The 25272-nt window shown below is 34.1% G+C and overlaps 1 protein-coding gene across 1 annotated transcript in view; it reads left to right on the top strand.

The window, feature by feature from the left end:
- Positions 1-20708, top strand: part of DAGLB (diacylglycerol lipase beta) — a 46365-nt gene extending 25657 nt beyond the window's left edge. The window contains exons 3-15 of the mRNA XM_052000983.1: positions 407-581; positions 2148-2406; positions 5746-5862; positions 8755-8882; positions 9948-10074; positions 12899-12982; positions 13596-13673; positions 16929-17009; positions 17202-17329; positions 17976-18044; positions 18148-18220; positions 18771-19021; positions 19284-20708. Of these exons, the coding sequence (XP_051856943.1) occupies positions 407-581; positions 2148-2406; positions 5746-5862; positions 8755-8882; positions 9948-10074; positions 12899-12982; positions 13596-13673; positions 16929-17009; positions 17202-17329; positions 17976-18044; positions 18148-18220; positions 18771-19021; positions 19284-19482 (1769 nt within the window). The 3' untranslated portion in view covers positions 19483-20708. The remainder of the gene's footprint in view (positions 1-406; positions 582-2147; positions 2407-5745; positions 5863-8754; positions 8883-9947; positions 10075-12898; positions 12983-13595; positions 13674-16928; positions 17010-17201; positions 17330-17975; positions 18045-18147; positions 18221-18770; positions 19022-19283) is intronic.
- Positions 20709-25272: the final 4564 nt, after the last annotated feature.

Here is a 25272-nt window from a genome sequence, read left to right as displayed (position 1 = left end):
GAATAAGTAAGGCTTTTTGAGTAAAATATTGTGAAGTTTTAGAAACTGGCTAGAAGATACAGATCATGTGTTTGTTGATATTAAAGACTGCAACAGCAAGGGATTCTTCTTTCCTAATGATTTTGACCCAGAGGCATTTTTTTAAATGTCGAATAACTGTGCTACATATTTCTAGCTTTAAGGATTTTTTGGGGGGGGGCAACCATTTCCTATACCTCGATCATTTATCCTCAGTTTTAGGCAGTTAATGACTAGTATGTAAATGTAGATAGACTATCTAAGCCAAAGACTATCTTTTCTAAATGTTTATTGTATGTATGTGCTATGTATTTATATTTTTGCATATGTATTTAATTTTTTTGTTTGTTTTGGAGTTGAGTTACTTAAACATACTTTTTTATTTCAGGAACCATTTGTAATCCTGGACCCCGGAAGTCTATGCCCAAACTGATTTATATTCGTCTAGCACTATTTTTGCCAGAAATGATCTGGGCTTCTTTGGGGGTAGCTTGGATAGCAGACAGTGGTGTTCATTGTGATAAGACAGTTGTGAATGCCATAATTGCAACAGTCATTGTCAGGTGAGTCCTTATTTTCTATTTTTGTTTCTTCTTAGAGAAAATATTTGAAACTTGGGTAACTGAACCTTCCTGGTTAATAGTGGCATTTAGTCCTGAGGTTTTATTACATCACAAAAGAAATAAATCTTTTTTTCTTTTTTTTTTTTGAAACATAAGAATTTACAAAGAACTATTTGATTTTCAAAGATTCATATGTGTTTAGTTGTAACATATATAAGCCATTTTCCATTTATTTATTTTTGTCCACCTGCTTGCTTGTTTTTACTGCTTTGGATATCTTTTGTCCTCATTTGTATGTCTGCTTTTCATTTGTAAAAGGGGAAAAAACCCAGCAATTATATAATAAAGGAATAACTAAAGAAGAAGATAAAATTGTCATCATAATGGATTGAAAATTGTGCTAGGATTTATCATCATTATCATACCATAGAAATGTATTTCTGAGAGTGACCTCATGATCAGCTAGTTTAATATCCTTGTTGCTTTAAAGATTTCAAAGAAAAAAATGTGCTGGTCATGGTGACTATTTGGTGAGATTGAGGCTGTTGGACTGCCTAAATTAGGAAATTCTGAGGTACAAGAAGGCTAAAAGCAATCAGGTAATAGATTGAGACCTATCCCAATATGGAGTAAGCCACCTCCCCTCCCCCAAATGGAGGGCCATGAAACTACCTAAGGTACAAAATGGCCCAGATCAGAAAAATGGAGCTAGTTGTTTATATGCTAATCAGTATTAACATCACTTCCTTGAGTGGCTACTGCATTTATTTCCTAGGCAGGATAAGGAGACCCAGCTTCCCTTCCCCCAAAAAATTTTTTTTCAAAAAAATGTCTAGCATCTCATAGTTTGTGACAAAATTCTTTAGTATTATGTTGCCTTCTGAAGTGATCAAAGTAAATTATAGTCAGTACCTGCTGAATTTTCAAGATATCTTATGAGATGCCAGATTTGCCTGTTTTCTTTACTTTTCTGTGTTTTTATTTCTTAATAAAGTGACAACCAAAGCTATAGAAAGTGAGTTGTGGAATTAGAAAGGAGAACAACCGTGAGACTGTGTTCATGCATAATCCATTGCTTTCTGCATTAGTACTGCATTAGTACATAGTCTTTCTGGAGTTTTTCTTAGTTCTTTTTTCAAGTTTGGTTCTGGTTAATGCAATATTGATTTTTTTTTCAATGCAATTACTAGCTTGTTTTAACCCAATTTCTTTTTCTTCTTCTTTTTTTTTTTTTTTTTTTTTTTTTGCTGAGGCAATTGGAGTGAAGTGACTTGCCCAGGATCACACAGCTAGGAAGTAGTTAAGTGTTTGAGACCACATTTGAACTCAGCCCCTTCTGACTTCAGGTCTGGTGCTCTATTCACTGCACAACCTAGCTGCCCCTTTCAACCCAATTTCTAGAAAACATGTCTTATTAAAGAAAAATCTTTACAGTTGGAATCATCATATTGAGTATAAATAGAGTTATAGTATTTGCTCCTAGGAGTAAAAGCTATAGGATTCTTTATTTGAATGTAAGAAAATATATTTGAATGGTCACTAATCTTTTTCTTTTCTATTTTTCAGTTGGATAATCATCGCTTCCACTGTGGTTACCGTTATTATTGTCTTTGATCCACTGGGAGGGAAAATGTCTCCTTATTCTACTTCTGGTACAGATCACCTGGATACTAATGATTCAAGCCAATTATTGAACGGCCTCAAGACAGCAGCAAGAAGTGTGTGGGAAACCAGGATCAAGTTAATATGCTGTTGTGTTGGGAAAGATGACCACACTCGAGTTGCTTTTTCCAGTACAGCAGAGCTTTTCTCAACCTACTTTTCAGTAAGCTGAAGGAATCTGATCTATTTTTCTCTTCTGTTTGATTAAATACTTCTTGTATTTTTCAAGTTTTATCACTTTTATATAATAAACCTGTATAATAGGTTATCTCCCCCAATAACAGCTATTGATTCAGTATAACTATAAAGTTTTGGCCAGATTTTTGTTGTATGAAAATATATGTAAAGAGTAGGGATAAAATAACCAAGCTTCTAATTCTTTATTTACATTCATGCATTCATTCAAGAAAAATCAAATATATATATATATATAGCTTCAACTATTTCTTTGTGGGAAGAATAACTTTCTTACTTTAGGATCACAAGATAGAAAAAGATACAGTCATGTGCTGCTTGCTTTTTAATATCATATGAAAAGAAAGAAAATAGTATATTTTGAAAGAATAGCTTGTGTTAGCTGTAGAAGTAGAGAATAGTGTTATTATAAATTTTTCCAGGGCTATTTGGGCATATTTATTTTGTTTTAACATCTAACTTGCTTTTGAAAATTTCACATAATTTGTTGTTTTTTCTCTGAGAAGAACCTAGCTACTATAGTCAGTATAAAGGCGATATCACTTCGTATACGTTTTTATTAGATGGAGGCTGGGAAGACAGGGAGAAATTTCTCCAAAGATCACAGAACAGCTGCCAGTAAACAGGATTCTCATGTGCAATAATGATTCTAGTGTTTAGATGATTCACTGTTTATCCTGTGGCCTAACCACATTCAGTAGCCTTAGAAGCAGTAAATAAAGGAGTCTCTTTTCTTTCTTTCTTTTTGTTTTTTTTTACTTCTTATATTCATATTTTTTATTTTGAGTTCCAGGTTTTTTTCTCCCACCTTCCAATCCCTCTCCCACACATTGAGAAGACAGGCATTATGATACCTATTATACATGTGGTCATACAAAACACATGTTAGGCATGTTGGAAGAAAAATAAAGTGAACAAAATGCTTTCATCTATACTGATTGTCCATCAGTTCTAAATTTCATTTCATTTATAAATAATTTTTCATCTTGAATTCTTTGGAATTGTCAGGGATAATTTATTGATCAGAGTAGTATTTTCATGGCTGATTTTCGTTTCAGTATTGCTGTTACTATGCACAATGTTTTTCATGGTTCTGCCCACTTCTTTTTGCAACAGATTGTGTATGTCTTCCCAGGTTTTTCTGAAATTGTTCCCTTTGTAATTTCTTTTTTTCCCCCTCTTAATAGTATTTTATTTTTTTCCAATTGCATGTAAAAATAATTTTCAACATTCATTTTTGTAAGATTTTGAGTTCCAAATTTTTTTCTCTCCCCTTCACAAGACAGCAAGCAACCTGATATAGATTGTATGTGTACAGTCATTTTAAACATATTTTCAATTAGTCATGTTTTTTAAAAAATCAGAATAAAAGGGAAAAACCAGAAAGAAAAAAAAAGTGAAAATGTTACTCTTCAATCTGCAATCAGATTCCACAGTTCTTTCTTTGGATGGTATTTTCCATCACAAATCTTTTGGGATTATCTTGAATCACTATATTACTGAGAAGAGCTAAGTCTATCATAGCTGATCATCACACAATATTGCTCTTACTATGCATAGTGTTCTCTTGGTTTTGCTCACTTCATTCGACATTAGTTCATGTAAGTCTTTCCAGGTTTTTCTGAAATCAGCCTGTTCAGCATTTCTTATAGATTATACAATGCTTTTCCATTACATTCATGTTACTATGATTTTGGCCATTCCCCAGTTGATGGACATCCCCTCAATTTTCAATTCCTTGCCACCACAAAAAGAGCTGCTTCAAATGTTTTTATACATGTGGGTCCTTTTCCCTTTTTTATGATCTCTGAGATGTAGCCTTAGTAGTAGATTGCTGGGTTAAAAGGTATGCATAGCTTTGGTCTGAATTCCAAATTATTCTCCAGAATGACTGAACTAGTTCATAACCCAGATTCATACTCATAGTGCATTGGTCTCCATAGTTTTCCACAACCCTCTTCATCATCTGTCTTTTTCCATTTTTGTCATGTTTTAACTAATCTTATAGATGTGAGGTAGTTTCCTCATAGTTATTTTAATTCACATTTCTCAAATTGTGATTTAGAGCATTTTTTCATGACTGTTGATAACTTTGATTTCTTCTGCAAACTGCTTGTTCATATCTTTGACCATTTATCAGGTGAGGAAAGGAATACTATTTTCTTAAATAGTATCCTTGAAGTAAATTTCACATTTAGGCTGCAAGAATTTGAATTTGAATACTCCTCTGCTCTAGAATTTGGAGTCCATTTCTCTTATCCTACCATATGGTGTTACTTGTTTGGCTGCAACTGCAGATAGTTTTCAACATTTACTAACAAAATCTTATGTTCCAATTTTTTCTCCTTCTTTCTCCCCTCCTCTAGATAGAAGATAATCCAATATAGGTTAAACACATACAATTCTTCTAAACATATTTTCCTATCAGTCATGCTTTGCAAAAAAAATCAGATCAAAAGGTGAAAGGAAAAAAAAATGTAACATGTAAACAGTAACAGCAATAACAAAAATGAAAACCACTTTGCTTTTATGCACATTCAGTCTCCATAGTTCCCTCTGGGTGCAGATGGCTCTTTTCCATTTCAAGTCTATTAGAGTTGCCTCTCGCCTTGAAAAGAGCCAAGTCTATCACAGTTGATCATCACATAATCTTATTGTTGCTATGTATGTTCTTTGGCTCTACTCACTTCACTTAGCTTCAGTTCATGTAAATCTTTCAAGGCTTTTCTGAAATCACCCTGCTTATCATTTCTTGTAGAAAGAAAGAACTATGAAGATTTGAATGTGGATTGATACATAGTATTTTCACTTTTTAAAATTTGCCTTTTTTTTCACATGGTTCCTTTTGGTATGATTTTTCTTGCACAACATGTCTACTATGGAAATATATTTAGAGCTCAGACTCAGATAAGATCTTCACAAAGAAAAAAGCTTTCTAATATAGCTCTGTAAGAAAAAGTTCATTTTTATAGAAATTTACTTAGAGTCTATTCAAAGGAAGTCTTCTTTTACCTTGTCTGGGTTTGTACATAGACTAAATTTGACAAGATGACTACAAAAATAGTTAAATTAGTTGGTTATTAAAATAAAGATTAGGATTTTTCTGTGCTTTCCAGTCATAAAAAGATGTTCTAGATTTTTTTGGGGGGAAGTATTTTTACTCTATAAGATTGGCTTTTTCTCTTATTTTTCACTGTATGTAAAGAGGAAGATATAATTTTAAATTGTATAGTAATTTACATGTGAATTTTAATGGCCTATTTATTCTGTAGTTTTTGTACAAAACATTTTTGTTCTGTATATGCAGGATACTGATCTCGTGCCTAGCGATATAGCTGCAGGTCTGACTCTTCTCCATCAACAGCAGGATAAAAAAATAAAGGATCCTGAGGAAGTTGTGAGTCACTCTCTAGTGGCCTCCCAGGTAAGTCCTCATTGGACAAAATAGGTTTGTAGAATAGACTTATAAATCTGCTAAAGTTTAATAGGAAATACTTTTCTGCATGATTTCAAGTGGAAGACCAAAAGAATATCTTTTGTGGTGTTTTTATTGGAATGTATTTTTAATTTATTTTTTATTATTATAGCTTTTTATTTACAAGATATATGCATAGGTAATTTTTCAGCATTGACAGTTGCAAGTCCTTTTGTTCCAACTTTTCCCCTTCTCCCCATCCCCTCCCCCAGATGGCAGGTTGGCCAATACATGTTAAATATGTTAAAGTATAAGTTAAGTACAATATATGTATACATGTCCAAACAGTTATTTTGCTGCATAAAAAGAGTCGGACTTTGAAATAGTATACAATTAGCCTGTGAAGGAAATCAAAAATGCAGGCGGACAAAAATAGAGGGATTGGGAATTCTATGTATGAATCACTACATATTGAATCACATAGTGATTCATAGTCATCTCCCAGAGTTGTTTCCCTGGGTTCAGTTCATTACTGCTCTATTTGGTTCATCTCATGGTTGAAGAAGGCCATATCCATCAGAATTGATCATTATATAGTATTGTTGTTGAAGTATATAATAATCTCCTGGTCCTGTTCATTTCACTCAGCATCAGTTCATGTAAGTCTCTCCAGGCCTTTCTGAAATCATCCTGCCGGTCATTTCTTACAGAACAATAATATTCCATAACATTCATATACCACAATTTATTCAGCCATTCTCCAATTGATGGGCATCCACTCAGTTTCCAGTTTCTGGCCACTACAAAGAGACCTGCCACAAACATGGGATGTATTTTGTAAATGAAAGATGTTATTTTGAATATTCACATATATGTATGTTTATTTATATGTATATGTAGTTTAGAAGTTTAATTTTTTTTTTAATAAAAATTTGAAGTATGCTGTTTTCAGGTCACGCTGAATTCAGAAGGTAATTTCATTGTAATGAATGAAAGTCTAAAGAACACTTATGTGATGAAATAGCCATCTCTTCAATTTTGATAGCTAACAGAGAAATTTCTCATTTTAATTCCCATTTAATAAACTTCTTCCTGACAGCTTAAGTCTCTAATGAAACACATGTCATTGACCTATGACTGGTTTATTTGTGCCGATATATTTTTCTTGCTGGATAATAGCAGTTTTTCTTCATAGAAATGGTTTTTTGCTTTTGAAAAAGAAAATTGCACAGTCTGTGTTCATTATCTTGTTCTTGTCATGCAAACTCAACCTTACGTTTCAGTCTCCAAAAAGTAAATTTAATTATTTAGGATAACATCCTCCCTTGCCTTTTGTAATAAATTTGGCACTTTTGAGGAGGTTAAAGTTGTTGTCATATGGTCTAAAGTCATCCCTCCTTGGAGGGGTGTTCTATTATGCTTCTCCATCTTTTCTCAGCTGTCTTAGTCATGATATAAGAACTGGAAAAGTAGTGTGGATACCCCAGCTTCCTAAGCAAAAAAGTATGCTCTTGTGCCTCTAATCCATTTTGCTTATTTTTCCTTAGTAGATGATAATTGAGAAATTTTCACTAGTGGTGTTCTAAAATAAATCCACTTCTTATAGATGATTTGGTACCATTTGAGTTAAAGGGAACGTAGTATAGTAGAAAAGACATTGAGGGTAGGAGGACCAGGGGTTCTAATTCTATTTCTATTTCCATGTGTTGTTTGACTTGTTTTCTAATTTGCTTAAAAAAAAGGGGGGGGGAGGGAACTGAAGGTGAGTTGTTACACCAGATGATTTCTAAGGTTCTTTCTCATTTTATCATTATATGACTGTGACTTGAGTTATTATGCTAAAAAAATGATAAAATACTTGCTTTCTCTCTGCAAAGTTTATATTGCTTCTTTAGTTTATGAAATAAATAATAAATGGCAAAGTGGTGAGCTATAATGCATATTTCTATAAAGTGAATTCTACCAATTACGTTAACTCCCAAAGCTCCAACGAAGGATCTTCTCTTAGAAAATATTTTTTGATAGTGTTGAATAGTTTTGGCATGAACAAGTTAATATAGTGTACCAGTCTTAATATTGGAGCCAGCTAGGTGATGAAGTGAATAGAGTTATTACTAGGTCCAGATTTACCTCCCAATGTTATTATGTGAACTAAATGAGATAACAATTGTATATTATATAATGTTTAGCAACAGTGCCTGGAGCATACAAAGTGCTATATAAATTATAGCTACAATGATCATCATTGTTATTATTATTACTTGTTTGTTAAACTCATATCCAGTTCTTCCCTTTTTTTTTCCCTTGAGACAATTGGAGTTAAGTGACTTGCCCAGGATCACACAGTTAGGAATCTGAGGCCAAGTTTGAACCCAGGTCCTCCTGACTGACTTCAGGTCTGGTGCTCTAACCATTGTGCCACCTAGCTCCCTTCCCTCCCCCTTTCTGAAACATTAATGATTTCACTATCTTTGTTATCATCAGACTCTACTAGGAGTTCCTCAAGTTTGTCTCTTTCTTCTCCTTTAGTCTTGATGTAAATATAGCAAAAGAGCTAGGAAGCTGTACTGTCTCTTTTAAAATAAATTTTTATTGTTATATTTTATTTTTTACATCACCTCAATTTATCCTTTTCTTTCCCCTCCTGGGGATCCATCTCACATAACAATATTTTTAACTAAAAAGAAGAATGAGGGGAGGGAGGGAGGGAAAAAGTATTAGCCTCAATCTTTATTTGAGGGCCATTTTATCTGTTCATATCCTTTATGTATTTTTAATTAGAACTTGTCATAAAACTGTAAAAATGAAACTGTAGGAGTTTTACGTCAATTCTAGGTCTTTTGTGTGTTAGCATTTTCCTTATTTGACTCAACTAAATAAGAATTTTTTTTCCCCCTCTAGGAATCTGATTTGGATACAGAATTGGAAAATTGTCACCATTATGTGCAGTTTGCAGCAGCTGCTTATGGGTGGCCTCTCTATATTTATACAAATCCACTTACCGGTTTCTGCAAGATTGGTGGTGATTGGTAAGTTAGCATATTTTTGCTGTTGTTGAGTTGTTTCAGTTGTGTTCATTGCTGTGTGATCCCATTTGGATTTTCTTGGCAGAGATACTAAAGTTGATTGCCATTTCCTTATCCAGCATATTTTACAGATGAGGAAACTGAGGCAAACAGGGTTAAGTGACTTACCCACTAATAAACGTCTGAGGTCAAATTTGAATTCAGTTCCTCCTGACTCCAAAGCCAGTCCTCTATTCGCTGGGCCATTTACCTGTTCTGGTTAACATGTTCTGAGTAGTTAATTTCTACTTCCCAGATACAGCTAGCTATGAAGATACTATATGTCCTTTTTTAAGGTATCTTTTTTCACCACCATCCCTTCTACCAGCAAAAATATCCAATAATAGCTCATTTATAAAAATCACAGCATTTGGAACAAAACAAAGTTGTTTAGGGACTAAGTTTCTAATGATACAAATATATCACCTGGTGCATTTCAAGTATCAACAGCATTTCTGTACAGTATTTTCTAAATTCACAATGTAAGAAACTATGCACCAATACAAAAAACTATCATAGATTTTAAAACATTGAAATACTAAACAAAACTTGTTGCCTATCAGTATTAATACAGATGAATGCATTTCCAAATCATCTTAAATGGAAAAGCCACCTCTGTTCATGGAATCTAAAACATCCTCAAACTTTCTGCCATAATTTGGAAAATCTTGGGCTTTTCTTGTGGGCCAGTTCTGGGGATTTTGATAGCTGGCAAAAATGAAGATTTTGTATGGTCCCTACTTAAGTGAAAAATCACTAGTTCTGCTTTTCTGCTATTAGGGAATTAAAATTGGGCTTCAAATTGTCTCCTTTTTAAGAGCATCTTTATGTTCTCATTTTTATAAAACCTTTTGTTCTTAAATAATAATTGCTTTCATTTTCTAAAAGCTCATACATGTTAGCTAAACTTTTGAAAACTGTAAATTCCAGTTCCTTTTTTGCTTTCTTAGGCACTGGCAATAAAGAATTATTTTCTTAATTTGTAACTCAGATTGCTTTAATAACTTTATTTTTAACATATTTTATTAGTTGCAGAAACAGAACAGCAGAATATGAATTTATTGGAGGTGATCATCTGAATTGTCATTTTGGATCCATCCTGCACACAACTGGGCTTCAGTACAGGGATTTCATTCATATCAGCTTTCATGATAAGGTAAGCTAGCAAAACCTGGTGCTAAGTTTTCTGTAAAGTTTCAAATAAGATGAAATGTAAGAAGACATCAAATATACAAATAACTCATCAACCCTATTCTTTAAAAATTTTTACTTGGCCCTGCTGTCCTGTGAATATCCAATCCTAAAACTCCTTTTCATTGGCAAACTCCTGGAAAGCATCATCTATATTCATTGCCTCCATATCCTTTCATCCCATTCTTCCAACTCCATGGCTAAGTCATTTAACAACTCTAATCTTATTTCCTCATCTTAAAGTGAAGTGATTGGACTAGTTCGGGAAAGGGAAACTTTTTTCTGCTAAGATTCTTTGAGATATTTGTAACATAATTGAGGGGCCATACAAATTTATGATCTTAAAGAACTCAGCAGAAAGAGGTTGTTGTCTTCTGTAGTTACATTGGTAGGGCCAGACCAGGTGATTTCTTAGGCCTTATTCAGTCCATAGTCCAGATGTTTTCCCACCTCTGGAACAGATGATTTCCTGGGGCTCTTTTCACTTCTAAATGTATGATGCTCTGATTCTTATGAAGTAGCTCCCAATTCCCCTGAAAATTCTTTCAAAGCTCACTAATGTTTTCTAAATCCATTGATATATTCTCAGTTTTTATCTTGATTCTTCTGTAGTTTTTTGACATTGGCTATTTCCTTTTCTTGGATGTTGTTTTCACCTTTTTACTTTTATGTATTTAATTGTTTTTTGTTGTTGTTGTTAAAGCTATTGTTTGATTGATTGATTTTATTAGCTTTTTATTTACAAAACATACACATGGGTAATTTTTCAACATTGACCCTTGCAAAACCTTCTGTTCCAAATTTTCCCCTCCTTCCCCCCAATCCCTCTCCTGGATGGCAGGTAGCCCAGTACATGTTAAATATGTTAAAATATATGTTAAATCTTGTGTATGTGTGTGTGTATATGCAAAGCTTTTTATTTTTCAAAACAAATGCATAGATAATTCTGCAACATTAGCCCTTGCAAAACTTTGTGTTCCTGTCCCCCCCCCCCTCCCCTAGATGGCAAATAGTCCTATATGTGTGTGTGTGTGTGTGTGTGTGTGTGTGTGTGTGTATGTATGTGTGTGTATATATATGTGTGTGTTTTTTTATGTATGTGTGTGTATAAATGTATGTGTGTATATATATATGTGTGTATATGTATGTATGTATGTATATGTATTTTTTTTTAAATAGCCTTTTATTTACAGGTTATGTTTATGGGTAACTTTACAGCATTGACAATTGCCAAACCTCTTGTTCCAATTTTTCCCCTCCTTCCCTCCCCCCTCTTGCCCCATGGCAGGATGACCAGTAGATGTTATATAAATTAGATACACAATAAGTATACATGACCAAACTGTTATTTTGCTGTACAAAAAGAATCAGTCCAATGTATATTAAACACGGTAGAAATATATGTTAAATCCAATATACATATTTATACAATTATCTTGCTGTACAAGAAAAATCAAATCAAATCAGAAAAGAAAATGATGAAGAAAATAAAATGCAAATAAACAACAACAACAAGAACGAGACTACTATGTTGTGGACCACACTCAGTTCCCACAGTCCTCTCTCTGGATGTAGATGGCTCTTTTGATTACAAGACCATTGGGATTGGTCTGGATCATCTCATTGTTGAAGAGAGCCACATCCATCAGAATTGATCCTCATATAAGCTTGTTGTTGCCATGTACAGTGATCTCCTGGTTCTGCTCATTTCACTTAGCATCAGTGCATGTAAGTCTCTCCAGGTCTTTCTGAAACCATCCTCCTGATCATTTCTTACAGAACAATAATATTCCATAAAATTCATATACCATAATTTATTCAGCCATTCTCCAGTAGATGGGCATCCACTCAATTTCCAGTTTCTTGCCACTATCAAACCTTTTTATTTTTGTAACACTGCTTTCTAATTCTCCTTGTCTCTCTCTCTCTGATTGTTCCTTCTTAGTTTTTCTTCATTCGTTTCTTGTCTGCTTAGTGTGGGTGTCCCATAGAGGTCTTTCCTGAGCCCTCTCCTCTTCTCATTTGTATTCTTTCTCAGTAGCTCATTTGATTCCATTGAATCAAGTATCATCTTCCCATGTGACTCTCAGATTTATATATCTAGATCTCCTGAACTCCAATCTCACATTGTCAGCTGCATACTGTACATTTCTTTGGACAAGTAAAACTCATTATCTTTTTTCCTAAACCTTCTCCTCTTCCAAATTTTCTTACTTATTTTAAGAATAAGTCACCCAGTTTTGTAACCTCAGAGTAGTATAAGACGTTTCCCTTTCCTCACCAACCCATTTGCATTTACAGTCAGTTACCAAGTCTTGTTGATTTTTTTAAACCACATCTCGTTTTTATTACCTTCTCTCTTCTCATGTGTTCACCAACTTAATTCATGCTCTCTATATCTGATATGTTCCAACCATAATAGATTACTTACATAATAGATACTACAATAGAGAACTTACTGTTCTCCAAATATAGTATTCCATTTCTCACTTGTGTATTTTCATAAGCAGTGTTTTATATATGGAATGCATTCCTCCTCCCACTCTGCATTTTCACCTCTGAGAATTACTTTCTTATGAATTCCACCTGTTGGCTCCTCCAGTCTATTGTCCCCAGTGCTTTTACCTTGTACACTTCTGTCCCCTTCAGTAGACTCTGTAAGCTTCTTTGGAAGCAAGTATCTTTTGTATCCCTGAGTGCCTCCCATATAAGTATTCAGTGATTACTTATTAAACTATTAATGTTTTTTAATTGAATGTTAATTATTATTACTTCTTTTTGATCCTTAGGTGTTTGAACTTCCTTTTTTAGTTGCTTTGGATCATAGGAAAGAAACTATTGTGGTAGCTGTTAGAGGAACCATGTCTCTTCAGGTAATAAACCTGACTTGTTGGGTTTGGGAATGAGAGAGACAGAGAATGGAAGGTGAATAGTAATATTCTGGATGATAAAATGTGGTAAGGCAATGGTGTTTTTATAAAACTCTTCTCTTGCAGAGGGTAGGAAGTGTAAAAGTTGTGGAGGATACAGGAAAAATTGGGGGAAGTAAAACAAGAAAATTAATTAGATGCTTATGTGGAAAATTGTTGCATTTTAACTGAAGTAATAGTAATATAGATGAACATTCATCTAGTCTCCCTAACTAGGACATAAGTCCTTTGGGGTAAGGGCAGTGTCTTAAACATCTTTTCTGTCCGCTATAGTAGGGGTTGACTTCTATATTCTGTTGACAGGTTGGGGTTTTTAAAATATTTTTAAAATAGCTTGTGCTAAATTTTTCTAATGAATGATGACATAGAAGGTCTCAACATTTTGCCCTCCCTGACTTAGAGACACATGTTACATTTACATGCTTATATAAAAAATTGGGGTTTTTTATTAGACTTCTTTACTTTAGTATTGAGCTATTTATGCAGGCAACTCAATATAAACCTGACTGTCACAGAAAATCTGAGTTATACTCTTTTCAATGTGTTTTCTTTATAGGACATCCTCACTGATCTGTCAGCTGAGAGTGAAAGCCTGAATTTAGAATGTGAGGTGCAAGATTGTTTTGCACATAAGGTATATGCATTGTGATTTGTGGTCTGGCATATCTCTCCCATTAAAGAGATACTCAAAAGGTCAGTTTATGCAAGAATACTTGCCTCCAGCCCAAGGGGTTTTGGCTAAATTCAAATCCCCTCCTAAGGGAATGGGCACTTACCTATAGTTTATCAATTTAATTGGGCAGGGTGGAAGATGTACACAAAGGAGCAGCATCTTAGGTGATGTGTTCTAATGGCCAAAGAAATGTGTGATACTAAAGAAATACAGCAGTCAGTGAAAAAGTTTTGCATTTTGATGAAAATAGAACCTTTCTCAGTTGTTCAGAATTATAAAATGAAACTTGTATAAAAACTATAGTAGTCTTCATCTGACCCAATTTTTGTTTTCTTTTTTACTTATTTTGGAAATCTTAATTTATGGTCATAAGAAAAAAAAAGGATAAGTAATTTTTCTTTGATTTCAGATCCTTTAAAATGTAATTTAATTGTAAAAGGGAATAAAATTATTGGTAATAAGAATGGTCAAGAAAAATTATAAGTTAAGTGCCATATCTTGATGCCTAAATTAGCATCAACAATATTCTAAATCTAACAAAATAGTTTTTCTGAACTAGTAAAGCATATTGATGTTTTTGAATCGGAAAAAGTCCATTTTTCTTTTTCTCTAGCCTTTTGAGAATTTATTGGCCCTGAAATTTGTGAAAACCTATAAACAAAATCTCCTGGATGTTTACATGTACAGAAATTTTAAAGCAAGCTTACACATACTAAAGCAAAGACATTTATTAAAATGTATGCAAAAATAGTCTTGTCTACCTAACGAAGAAACTTCCTTTGGATATCAGATCCTTGAGGTGCTTTGATTTCAATTGTTTTTAATTTCTTAGTGATTTGGATCTTTAATTAAAGGCATTACCTTTTTTTGTTACAAACTTGATAAATATTGCCAAAACCTTATTTCCTCATGTTAAAAAAAAAAAACAAAAACAAACAGTAAAAGAGGATTGTATGTGAAACTTAGTTTTTTATAGTAGTGCTACCCATGCTTCTTGGTCCATATACATATCTGAAGTTCCTTCTGATGTCATGTGTGTATTTTTTCTTTTTTTCTTTTTTTGGCTGAGGTAATTGGGGTTAAGTGACTTGCCCAGGATCACACAGCTAGGAAGTGCTAAGTGTCTGAGACTGTTGTGAGATTTTAAAGTTCGAATTAGCTATCACAAATGACATGTGTGTTTTAGAAGCCAAATGTAAAAGAACTTTAATAATAATAACTAAAAGCAGCAAAGAATAGATCTTTTGTAATAACTAAACACACTACAATTATTAATGATAGTCAGGATAGAAGAAAAAGAGAGAGAAAACATCACCTATTTGGGGGAACACTGACTGATTCACTGTGGCTGGGGGAGTCCTGTGTTCAGCCTATGAGTCCCAAACTGGGAACGGCTCCAAGGCAGAGCATCCTCTCCATGGATGAAACTCCAATGAGCCATCTCAGAGCAGGGGCTTTTATGGGGTTACAGACAAGGATTTGGGCCAAGGATTTGGACTATGGATGGACCAGGGGGCTTTGGGCTTCGGCCCACTTCTTGACTATTGACCATAGGAATACAGATATGTTAGCTCATCAAGGAGATAACCATGAGGGGCTGCAAAGTTGTAATTAATAAATGACATATATGGAAGACTAGCCATTTCTCCCAAGTACTGTCCTTGAGTTTCAGGAGGGGCTAGTTCCTGCAATATAGATAAGCATCCAACGCATACATGATACATTCCTTGAGAAGTCAACTAAAGGACAAGAGTGAACTTACTCAGGAAAAGGGAATATTCCTTCAGAGACCAGATTTGAACTTAGGTCCTCTTGACTTCAGGACTAGTGTTCTATCTACTACACTACCTAGCTGCCCCTCTTCTGTGTATTTTTTAAAAAATGTTTTATTGATTATCTTTTCTTTCTCTTTTTCATCACTCTTGATATCCTACCCATTTTTTTATAGCTCTCGCCTTTCTCAAAATAAAAGACTTCCTTTTAACAAATAAGTAAAATCAAGCAAAACAGAACTATACATTCAGTCATGATTGAGAAAGTGCATGAATTACTCTGTACTTGCATTCTAACACTTCCTTGTCAAATAGTAAGACCCATGCTTCATTATCAGCCTTTTGGAGTTTTGATTGGACATTGAAATGATCAGAGTTCTTAAAATTTTCATTGTTTTTCCTTTAAGTTATTATCGTCATATAAATTGTTCCTCTGATCTGTACATTTCACTCTAGTAGCTTATACAAGTCTTTTCAGGTTCTTTTGAATTCTCTCCCTTTTGTCATTTTTTTTTAACACCACAAAAATATTACATTACAGTAATACACTATAATTTATTCATCCCATCAAATAGGGAATGGGTACCCACTTTTTTTTCAATTCTTTGCTACAACCAAACTACATTATTTTGACTACAAATTTTTCTTAATGTGTAGGCTTTTTCTTTTTCACTGAATGTTGATGCTCAAGAATATATAGGTCTCATCTGTAGACATTGTACTTCTAGTGACAACTAGAAAATTCTCAGCCCTTAGGTCCAATAGCCTTGGTTCTTAAGTGGTGATTCCCTTTTTTGTAGTGCCTATGTTTCCTATTTTTTGCAAAAAATTATAAAGCTATGAAAAGAACTTAAGGAGAAATCTACCACAACCTCACATTTGGGGCAGCTAGTTGGTGTAATGGATAGAGCACCAGCCCCAAAGTCAGGAGAACCTGAATTCAAATGTGGCTTCATATACTTAACATGTCCTGATTGTATGACCCTGGGCAAGTCACTTAACTCCAGTTGACTCAGCAAAAATAAAACACCAAAACCTCACATTCTTTGTAGGAATTCCCATTACAACATCCTCTAAAAGTCTATTTGAACACTTCTTGTGATAAGCCCACTTTTGTTGGAGTGCTGATTTAGTATAAAGACCTTACTTAGAGTTAATCTCCCGTTTCCTAACTTCTTCTACTGGTTCTGGTCCTTCCTTCTTGCCAGTGTGCAAAAGGCAATTAATGTAACTATTGATTCACTTAGAAGAGTATGTTTTCAATTTACCTCAGAGTTCCATTCCCTGTGTTTGTTTTCATAAGTATATATATGGAGAAACTGAGAAGATGAGAACAAAGGGTTAACAGGCTGGCTATGGAATGGATTTGAGAACATGTTTTTAAAAATTAAATCATAGCTGAATCTTGCTCCTTCCTCCTTTTCTTCCCTCTCTGGACTTCTAGGGGATTTCTCAGGCTGCCAAATATGTTTACCAAAGACTGATCAACGATGGAATTTTGAATCAAGCATTTAGCATCGCACCTGTGAGGTTTATTTATTTATTTTTCTAAAACCAGATTTCACTGAATTCTTTGTTTAGTACTAAGTTTTTTGATTATAAATGTTTTATTATAGTAAAAATGTATGTGTTACCTTTTCACTTAGATTCAGCTTGGTTTTCTTTCTCTTTCTTTTTCTTTTTTTTTTTTTTGGTGTGTGTGTGTGTATGTGTGTAGGAATACCAGCTTGTTTTAGTAGGTCACAGTTTGGGGGCAGGAGCAGCTTCTTTATTAGCCATCATGCTCAAAAATTCCTATCCAGAAGTCAAGTGTTATGCCTTTTCTCCCCCCAGGGGACTTCTAAGGTAATTACCTGGTTTCTTAAATGTAGAAATAGACTAGTTGCTGTAATCATACTAAGGTGGCTTTTTTTATCCTTGGCCTTCCGGGATGACAGTCAGATTAAAAAAAAGAAGAATTTAGTGGGGCAGTGAGAGACTTCAAATAGACTTCAGATTTGACCATATAATTATTTTTTAATAACTGATACAATTAGGATGAGTTAAATAATCATTTTGTAAAGGAAGATGTAAATAATTGCAAATATCTTCTCTTAAATAATTAAGTTCTATACTGAGTTTTTAATTATTCTGGTAGATGTTTAGTGAAGAAATTCTTTTTAGTTATTGTTGCCAAGTAGTATATCACATTGGGCAATACATGTTATTGGAAGATAATTTAGGAAGTATAATTAATTCATAAATTTATAGATGAAAACACTAACTAAAATGGTTAAGTTGGAAGAAACCCTTAGAAGAGATTTTAAATTTACTTTTAGTAGTTCAACATTGTTCTATCTTTTATCTTGCTTTATTGAAATATAACCACTCCATCATCCAGGCTATAGTATTTCTTACCTTCATCTTCTCTAGTTTTTATGGAAATTGAAATCTTAGGTAAGATATGCTATTTAGAATTCAACTAACTTTGTTTATGTATTTATTTCTTAAGCAAATCCCTTTCTGAATATTCCAAAAGCTTTGTTGTATCACTTGTTCTTGGGAAGGATGTTATTCCAAGGTAAGACTATTGACTGATTTATAATCCATGGATACCTTTGAAACCAGGTTTTTATAGAGCCAGTTCCAGAATTCTAATTATTCTAATATTCTTCACCTAACAGGTTAAGTGTGACCAACTTGGAAGATTTAAAGAGAAGAATACTGAGAGTGATAGCTCATTGTAATAAGCCTAAGGTAATTTGGTACTTTTAAATCTTCCTCCCTCCTACCCCAACAAATGTAATTGCACATACACATATACGTATGTGTGTGTGTATAAATAAATAATTGAAAGATTTCTCTAATGCTCTTGAAAAATCCTTCCTATCATTGGACTACAAAAATTTTCTTTGATATTTATTTGACTATCCTCAGTATCCTCATCTAGAAAATGAATGGTTGAATGAGATAACATCAAAAACCAAAACTCTTTCCAGCTATTAGTAGTTTATCCTCATATCCAGGTTATTTACTTGACTTTTTTTTGGTCTGGTGCTAAAAATAGTATGTCTAAGAAAAGTGCTGTGATCTCAAATTAGGTGAATGATTAGTTCTCAAAAGGCTGAAGTATCACAACTTGAAATGATTAATATGGAATTAATTTTGGTTCACTTGTATGTTTTGCCCTTTATGAAATAACTTAGCCATGTGTTATGATTAATTTGCAGGATCCAGAGTCTTCAAGAGTTTTCATATAGCAAGACTTAAGTATTAAAGTATCTTTCCGTTTTTGGTTATAATGCAGTATAAAATCCTGTTGCGTGGATGTTGGTATGAACTATTTGGAGGGGATCCAGATAACTTCCCAACAGAGTTGGAAGGGGGAAACCACGTAGACCTGACTCAGCCTCTACTGGGAGAGCAAAGTCTGTTGATACATGGGTCACCTTCATACAATATTTTCGATGAATCTCCTAGAGAATCCCCAACTAGGTATCCTCATCTGTATCCTCCTGGAAGAATCATCCACCTTGTTGAGGATGACAGTTCAGGGAGGTGAGTATGGAAAACAGCTTAATGAAAACATTAACCATTAAGCCATACAGTCTATTTCAGGTGGGAAAAACAAAGTAGTTATAACTGGGAAATTATATCAGATTAGCATATTTCCAGTATGTGCTCTTTTTGTAATAAATACACAGCTTTCCTATATTGTCTCCTCACCAAGAGCTAGGTACTTAAGACTTGTTTTTGTTTTGAGGTTAGCTTTAGTTGTGTTTGAATTTGTTGAGATCTTATTTTTGTTTTTTAATTTTAGGTCTTGTTGCTGTTCTACTTCCAGATATAGTGCAAAGTGGGCCACTGAAGCAGAATTCAGCAAAATTCTTATAGGCCCTAAAATGTTAACAGATCACATGCCAGACATCCTTATTAGAGCCTTAGATAGTGTAGTCTCTGAGAGAGCAACTTGTATTTCTTGTCCAACACAAGAAAATTTTAATACTAATATAGCATAACCATAGCTATTGGAAAGCAACAGTATTTTTCATTATATTTTGGATTCTTCAGCCACAAATGAGTGATTCGTATACAATTTATGAAGAAAAGTTTGGATTTTCACAACTTGGAAGTGACCAGATACTTGGCATATTGAAACTACTCTCTGAGAAAACTTTTGTTTAAGAGAGGATAACTAGTGGAAGGATTTATAATGTCCTTTTTAATAGAATCAGGGATAAGAAGAAAGCACTGGGGGCAAGATAATAACTAAGCACTCTAAACAGAAAAGTAATCTCAGAAGAGACAACAAAATTATTTTTGAAGACTTGAAAGAGGATATGACCACTTTATCAGCCGTGAAATGAATTGCTTCTCTCTATCAGCCAGCTTGGAAGGGGCTTGTTAATTGTGGCTGAAATTTAGAGCAAATAGAGGTTGGTATCCTTATTTAAATATCTAATAGCTGTTTTTACAAAATTTATCTGCCAGAGATTAATTACCTCAGATACACCCCTTAAACTGGAAAGGCCAAACTTCTTTTCTCAGAAGTTTAAATGTATTTGATCTTTTCTTCCCAGGCTTCCAAATATACAATACTTAATTTAAAATCATGGATCAAATCATGATTTTTAATCAAAATGCAAACATATTTAACCAAGAAGAGGGGGAAAAAAAAATCTCCATAGTAGTATGTTAAAAGTTTAAAAAAAAAAAAAAAAGAGGTTAGGCAAAATGCTGTTAACAGTCCCTGAGATAAATATTGAACTCTTGCTGGGAATCCTTTTGGCAAGCTCCACCTTACCACATAGTTCTGCTTAACTCCTACCCTAAAGCTGCAGTGGGAGAACAGGGAGATAATGTAAAAAGACAGGGAATGTTTTCCCTTCAATGTACATTTTCTGATTTCAGCCATCTTATTGATCCTTTTGTGTTTGGATTGGCTTTTCACTTTTTTGGTTGTCCTTTTCCTTCCATATCAACAGAATTGATAGTTGTAAATCTTCCCTTCCCTTTTTTTGTAGACAATTAATGTATTTCCCACCCTACTTCCCCTTTGTAAGGGAAAAAACAAAAAGCACTTATACATGTCACTACAATTCTCACACAGTGATGCACTTTTCTATGGAATTTGTTTGCAAGGAGTCAATACTAATGGTTTACTTTGATCAAAAAGTAATCATGTTTTGCATGTGTTATACTGTGCTATTGTAAATAGAAATAAAGTCTTAAGAATTTTTGTGAATATGTTATCTTCAAAAACAGTGGTTTAGAGACTCTAGATTTAGGAAAAGAATATTCCATCTGCATATTAGTGTTCCAGAAGGACAATGTTCTCATTGCAGTTTAGTAATCTTTTTGCTACTTGATCCTGAAGTCTGTTCTTAAAATTTAATATTTTTACAGATGGTTGTTTTAATACTGGGTCCTTTGTAGATCATCACTTTTAAGAGTATACCAAAAGTTTTGGTTGGAAGAGAATTCATGCCCAAAGAGGAATCCTCACTACAACATCCCCATTAAGTAGTAACACCTATGCTTGAAGGCATTAAATGTTTAATTTAGAATGTTTAAAAACATTCTATTTTGGGATAAATCAAATTGTTAAAAAGTTTTTCCTACTATAAATCAACAAGTTCTTATTAAGCACCTATTATGTCCTAGACGTTGCTATGCATAGGAAATGCAAAGACAGAAATGAAAGAATTCATTCCCTCAAAGGAATTTACATTCTAATAGGCCTACTTACCTCTAGATTAATTTGAGTTTGACACTAGGGGTCCAGACAATTTCAAGAAGGGGAATTGAGATCAGGTTATTTATAATCTTTATAAGGCTTTATAAACCAGAGTTTATATTTTATCCATTTAGAGGCCACTTGAATTTTAATGGATAGCTATGTAGAGAATGGGTTACAACTGGAAGAGATTTGAAAAAACCAGTCAGGCTGTTGGAATAATCTAGGAAAGGTGAGCCTGAGCTAGGGTGGTGGCAGCTCTGTGAATAGAAAATGATTACATTTGTGGGATTAATGACATTGAGCAAGAGTTGATATCTTGGGAAGAAGAAATGGTGGAATGGGTACAGATGTGAAGGAATTACCCAAAAAAACAAAAAAAAAACTAATAATGCTAAGGTTTGCTTTACTTTATTGGTGAGACAGTACCATGGGAGTGGGAGAGTATTATTGGGAAGCAAATGATAAAACATAATCTAACTCTCCCCTTTCCCCAAAAAAATAGGAGTTTAGATTCTACACTTGGTTTTACTAGTGTTTTGGTACTAGTATGAACTAGTATCTTGGAAATCTCTTGGCTGAGCCAAAAAAAGAAATAGTTTTTGAGTTTCCTTATCCTTAAACTTCCTTAAAATGTGGCAAACAATACTTCAGATATGGTTTAAACAGTAGTGTTCCTTGCTCTGGATACTGTACTTAAAACATATTTCCAAAATGTCTGAGGCCAGATTTGAAACTCAGATCCTTCACAGACTTCAGGACTGGTGCTCTATCCACAGGAACACCCCGATTTACTGTACTCATTGTATCATAGTGAATAGGTATCAGGCCTGAGTCAGGATGACTCAATGGTGACCAAATCACAACTCTTAATTCCCCTGCAGCACTTTAAAACTTATGGTCTAGAGAATCCTGGGGATCTCTAAAATCCTTTTGGAGGGTCTACAAATTCAAAAATAGTTTTTATTTCCAATATGGTAAATGTCTATAAATATAACCCAGATAAACAAAAACGTTTTGGATCCTCAATAATTTTTTAATAGGATAAAGATACTGAAAACAAAAGTTTGAGAACCACTGATCTATATGTTTACAGAAGTAACAAATGTGTATTGGTGATAGAAGTTTCCCTGCCAGTAGTGACAAACATCTGCTATCTGAGCTGAACAAGTGCTCTACCTGGAAGTTATATTGAATGCTAAGGTTATGAATCCAGGTTGAACTAAGATATTTCCCAATATAAATTGGGTAGTAATGCTATAAACATAGATAACAAATTAAAGTTAAGACGAGATCAGTCCCTTCATTTTGCAAATGAAAAAATTGAGGCCCACATATCTTAAAGTGATTTGTCCTGTCACATGACTAGGATTTGAACTCAACTCTTCCTGACTCCCCGTCCCCAACTCATTACTGCCTTAGTAGATGATAGGGAGATGGAAAGGATGGAATTCTTAAGTTGTATAAGTAAAACCAGTTTGTGGAATTGGGGGCAGCCAGATGATGCAATGGATGGAGAACTGGCCCTAAAGTCAGGACCTGAGTCCAAATGCAACCTCAATCACTACACTTCCTAGAGAGATCTAAGGGCCCATGAAGTACGAGCCCTAAATTTTATAGATGAGGAAATAAGCAGAGGATTGGTGCAGAATTTGAAATCGGAGCTTCTCAGCTTCAAGTCCACTGTCCCAATCATTCATCATTCTGCCTTGGGAGAGACTCAGGTACTTAAGTGGTAGATGCTTAGCTGAGGCTGGTGAAGGGCTGCCAGATAGTATCCTGGAGCAGAGGAGTATCCAGGAATTGGAAGTGAGTGGTGGTGTGAACTCTTCATTAGTTGAAAAGAAAAAAATCAAGGATGGACAGCTAAAAACACCAGCTCTAGTAGCTGGAATTACTGGTCACCTGAGAGAACAATTACAACAGCGGGGAGTTAAAAGGAATCTTCAAGGACAGGGGAAACCCAAGCAGGTTTATAGGAAGGATTTTTTATAGGACTAGAAGATGGAAAAGAGATTTGTCATAGAGAAAATGGACAACAGGCCCAGAGAAAACAGATGGCAAATGATAAGAGTAGCTGTGAGATGGGCAAGAATTGGTTCATCTATATTAAATAAAGACAAAAGCCCACAATACTAAGAATTGGCAGAAATAGAGATTCCATTTAAGCAAAAATATTTAAAATAGTGCTTTATTGTAAAGAGCTAGAAGGAAAGGTAGGTGCTCACTGGGCAATAGTTGCAAATGATGCTATTTGAATGTAATGGAAATTGATGTATGAATGAAACGGAATGTAATGAATTCTAAGAAATTTAAGACTGGACTGATGCAAAATGAAGTACATAGAACCAAGAAAGCAAGTCATGCTCAAGACTTCACAATGCTAATGCAATGCTAATCATGATGAGAACACTGACAAAGAAATCTGCCTCTTATGATACAACAGAGGTGGTATACTACTACAGGATCAACTATGTATTTTCATACATTGTCAGTAGATTCATTTCTCTGACCGTACTTTGCAAAATGTTCTATTGGGGAGAAGAGTGGCAGATCACTGGGATATGAAAATGATACAGTAAAGAGCAGCAGAGCACTGAAATACAACTTTTTGTAGTGGGCCACATTAACACTGTTTCTTGAATTGTGAATTTTTCCAGCAATGTCCAGCTCGGGAGTTAGTCGATGATTGATGAGAACAATCCACAAGTCTGACAGGGTATGAATACGACAGTTACAAATGACTATATTAACAATTGCACATAAGCAACACTTACTGACCCTAACTTAGGCTTCTGTTTCCTTATCTGTAAAATGAGCGTTTAGAAGTCCTTTGTTGCTTCAAATCCAAGTAAATAAGTATTTTCTGTGGCAAGGATTCTAAGACTAGTTGTATGTACATGTAATGTGCACATTACTTTTCCCCATAACCCAACTTGTCAAACCTCTTTTCCTTACTGCTATTAATTACTCAGCCTAAAGTTTAAAAAATTACACCAGGCCAGGAAGAAATAAGACTAAAAAGTCTGGCTCTTTGCAAGTTATTTTTAAGAAAAATATGAATTAGATTCGATAGCTCATGTACAGGCACATTTCTGAGAAAACAGTAAAACCGGAGAAGTGTTTCTTAAAAAATCATTTTAGCTTTAGTCTATAAGACTCTCTATCTACTAAGGAGTGGCTTCTTTGCTGAATAGTTAATAGTAAGAAATGCATTGGATCTTCAATATTAAGATCAGGGCTTGCACTAGTCAAGTGACTTTGTCTCAAATTATCCCATCTATAAAGCAAAGAGAATACATTTATTAGCTACTTCATGAATGGTTAAGTGAAATGATGCATGATAAAAACATTAACTATTTCACATTGATAATACTTAAGCAACAGAAAACTTTACAGTTTATCAAAAAGAATGGCAAATAAGAACATTTATTAGAGACCATTCACAAAATTCTCAAAAATGCAAACATTACCAGTAACGTGATTCAAGGATTTATTAAGTCATACATGCAAACATACTGCTAACTGCATTAGCAAAAGATCAATGTAAAAACACTCCACAATTTTGCAACTTTTGCATCTTCAAAATTTTGTTCTAGTGGTTGAAAGGTTGTAGTTCAATATTGTATATTCTTGCCAGTGTTTAAGATGTACAGAACATTGTTAGCATTAGCACTAAGCTGACAGAACCTCACAGCCCCGGAGGTCATGTTACTAGGAAAAGCAATAGAAAGCATGTGTACATGTAAGTGAGGTCAAGAACAGGATCAACATTAATAGTGTTACAGTGTTGGGTAACCTGGCAATACAGTGATGTTTAAGAAGGTTCATCATATTTTAATAGCTAAAGTATATTTAAAAAAAAAAAAAGATTTTTAAATGCTGCATCACATGATTTTTACACCTAGTTATTAGGAGACTAAAGAAAGCACATAATTTGAACAAAGGTAACATGAAAAGAATGCGCTTTTTCTAAACTACAAAAATGCAAAGTTCTAATACATAATCAGAAAGATTTTAAAATACAAGTAGAGTTATATTGCTCAATAAGAAAGGGTGTGACAAAAAAAGC

This window comes from Antechinus flavipes, chromosome 1 (assembly GCF_016432865.1).
Source record: "Antechinus flavipes isolate AdamAnt ecotype Samford, QLD, Australia chromosome 1, AdamAnt_v2, whole genome shotgun sequence".
Taxonomy (NCBI): domain Eukaryota; kingdom Metazoa; phylum Chordata; class Mammalia; order Dasyuromorphia; family Dasyuridae; genus Antechinus; species Antechinus flavipes.
The sequence above is the reverse complement of the archived record's forward strand: the minus strand, read 5'-3'. Positions and strand labels throughout refer to the sequence as shown.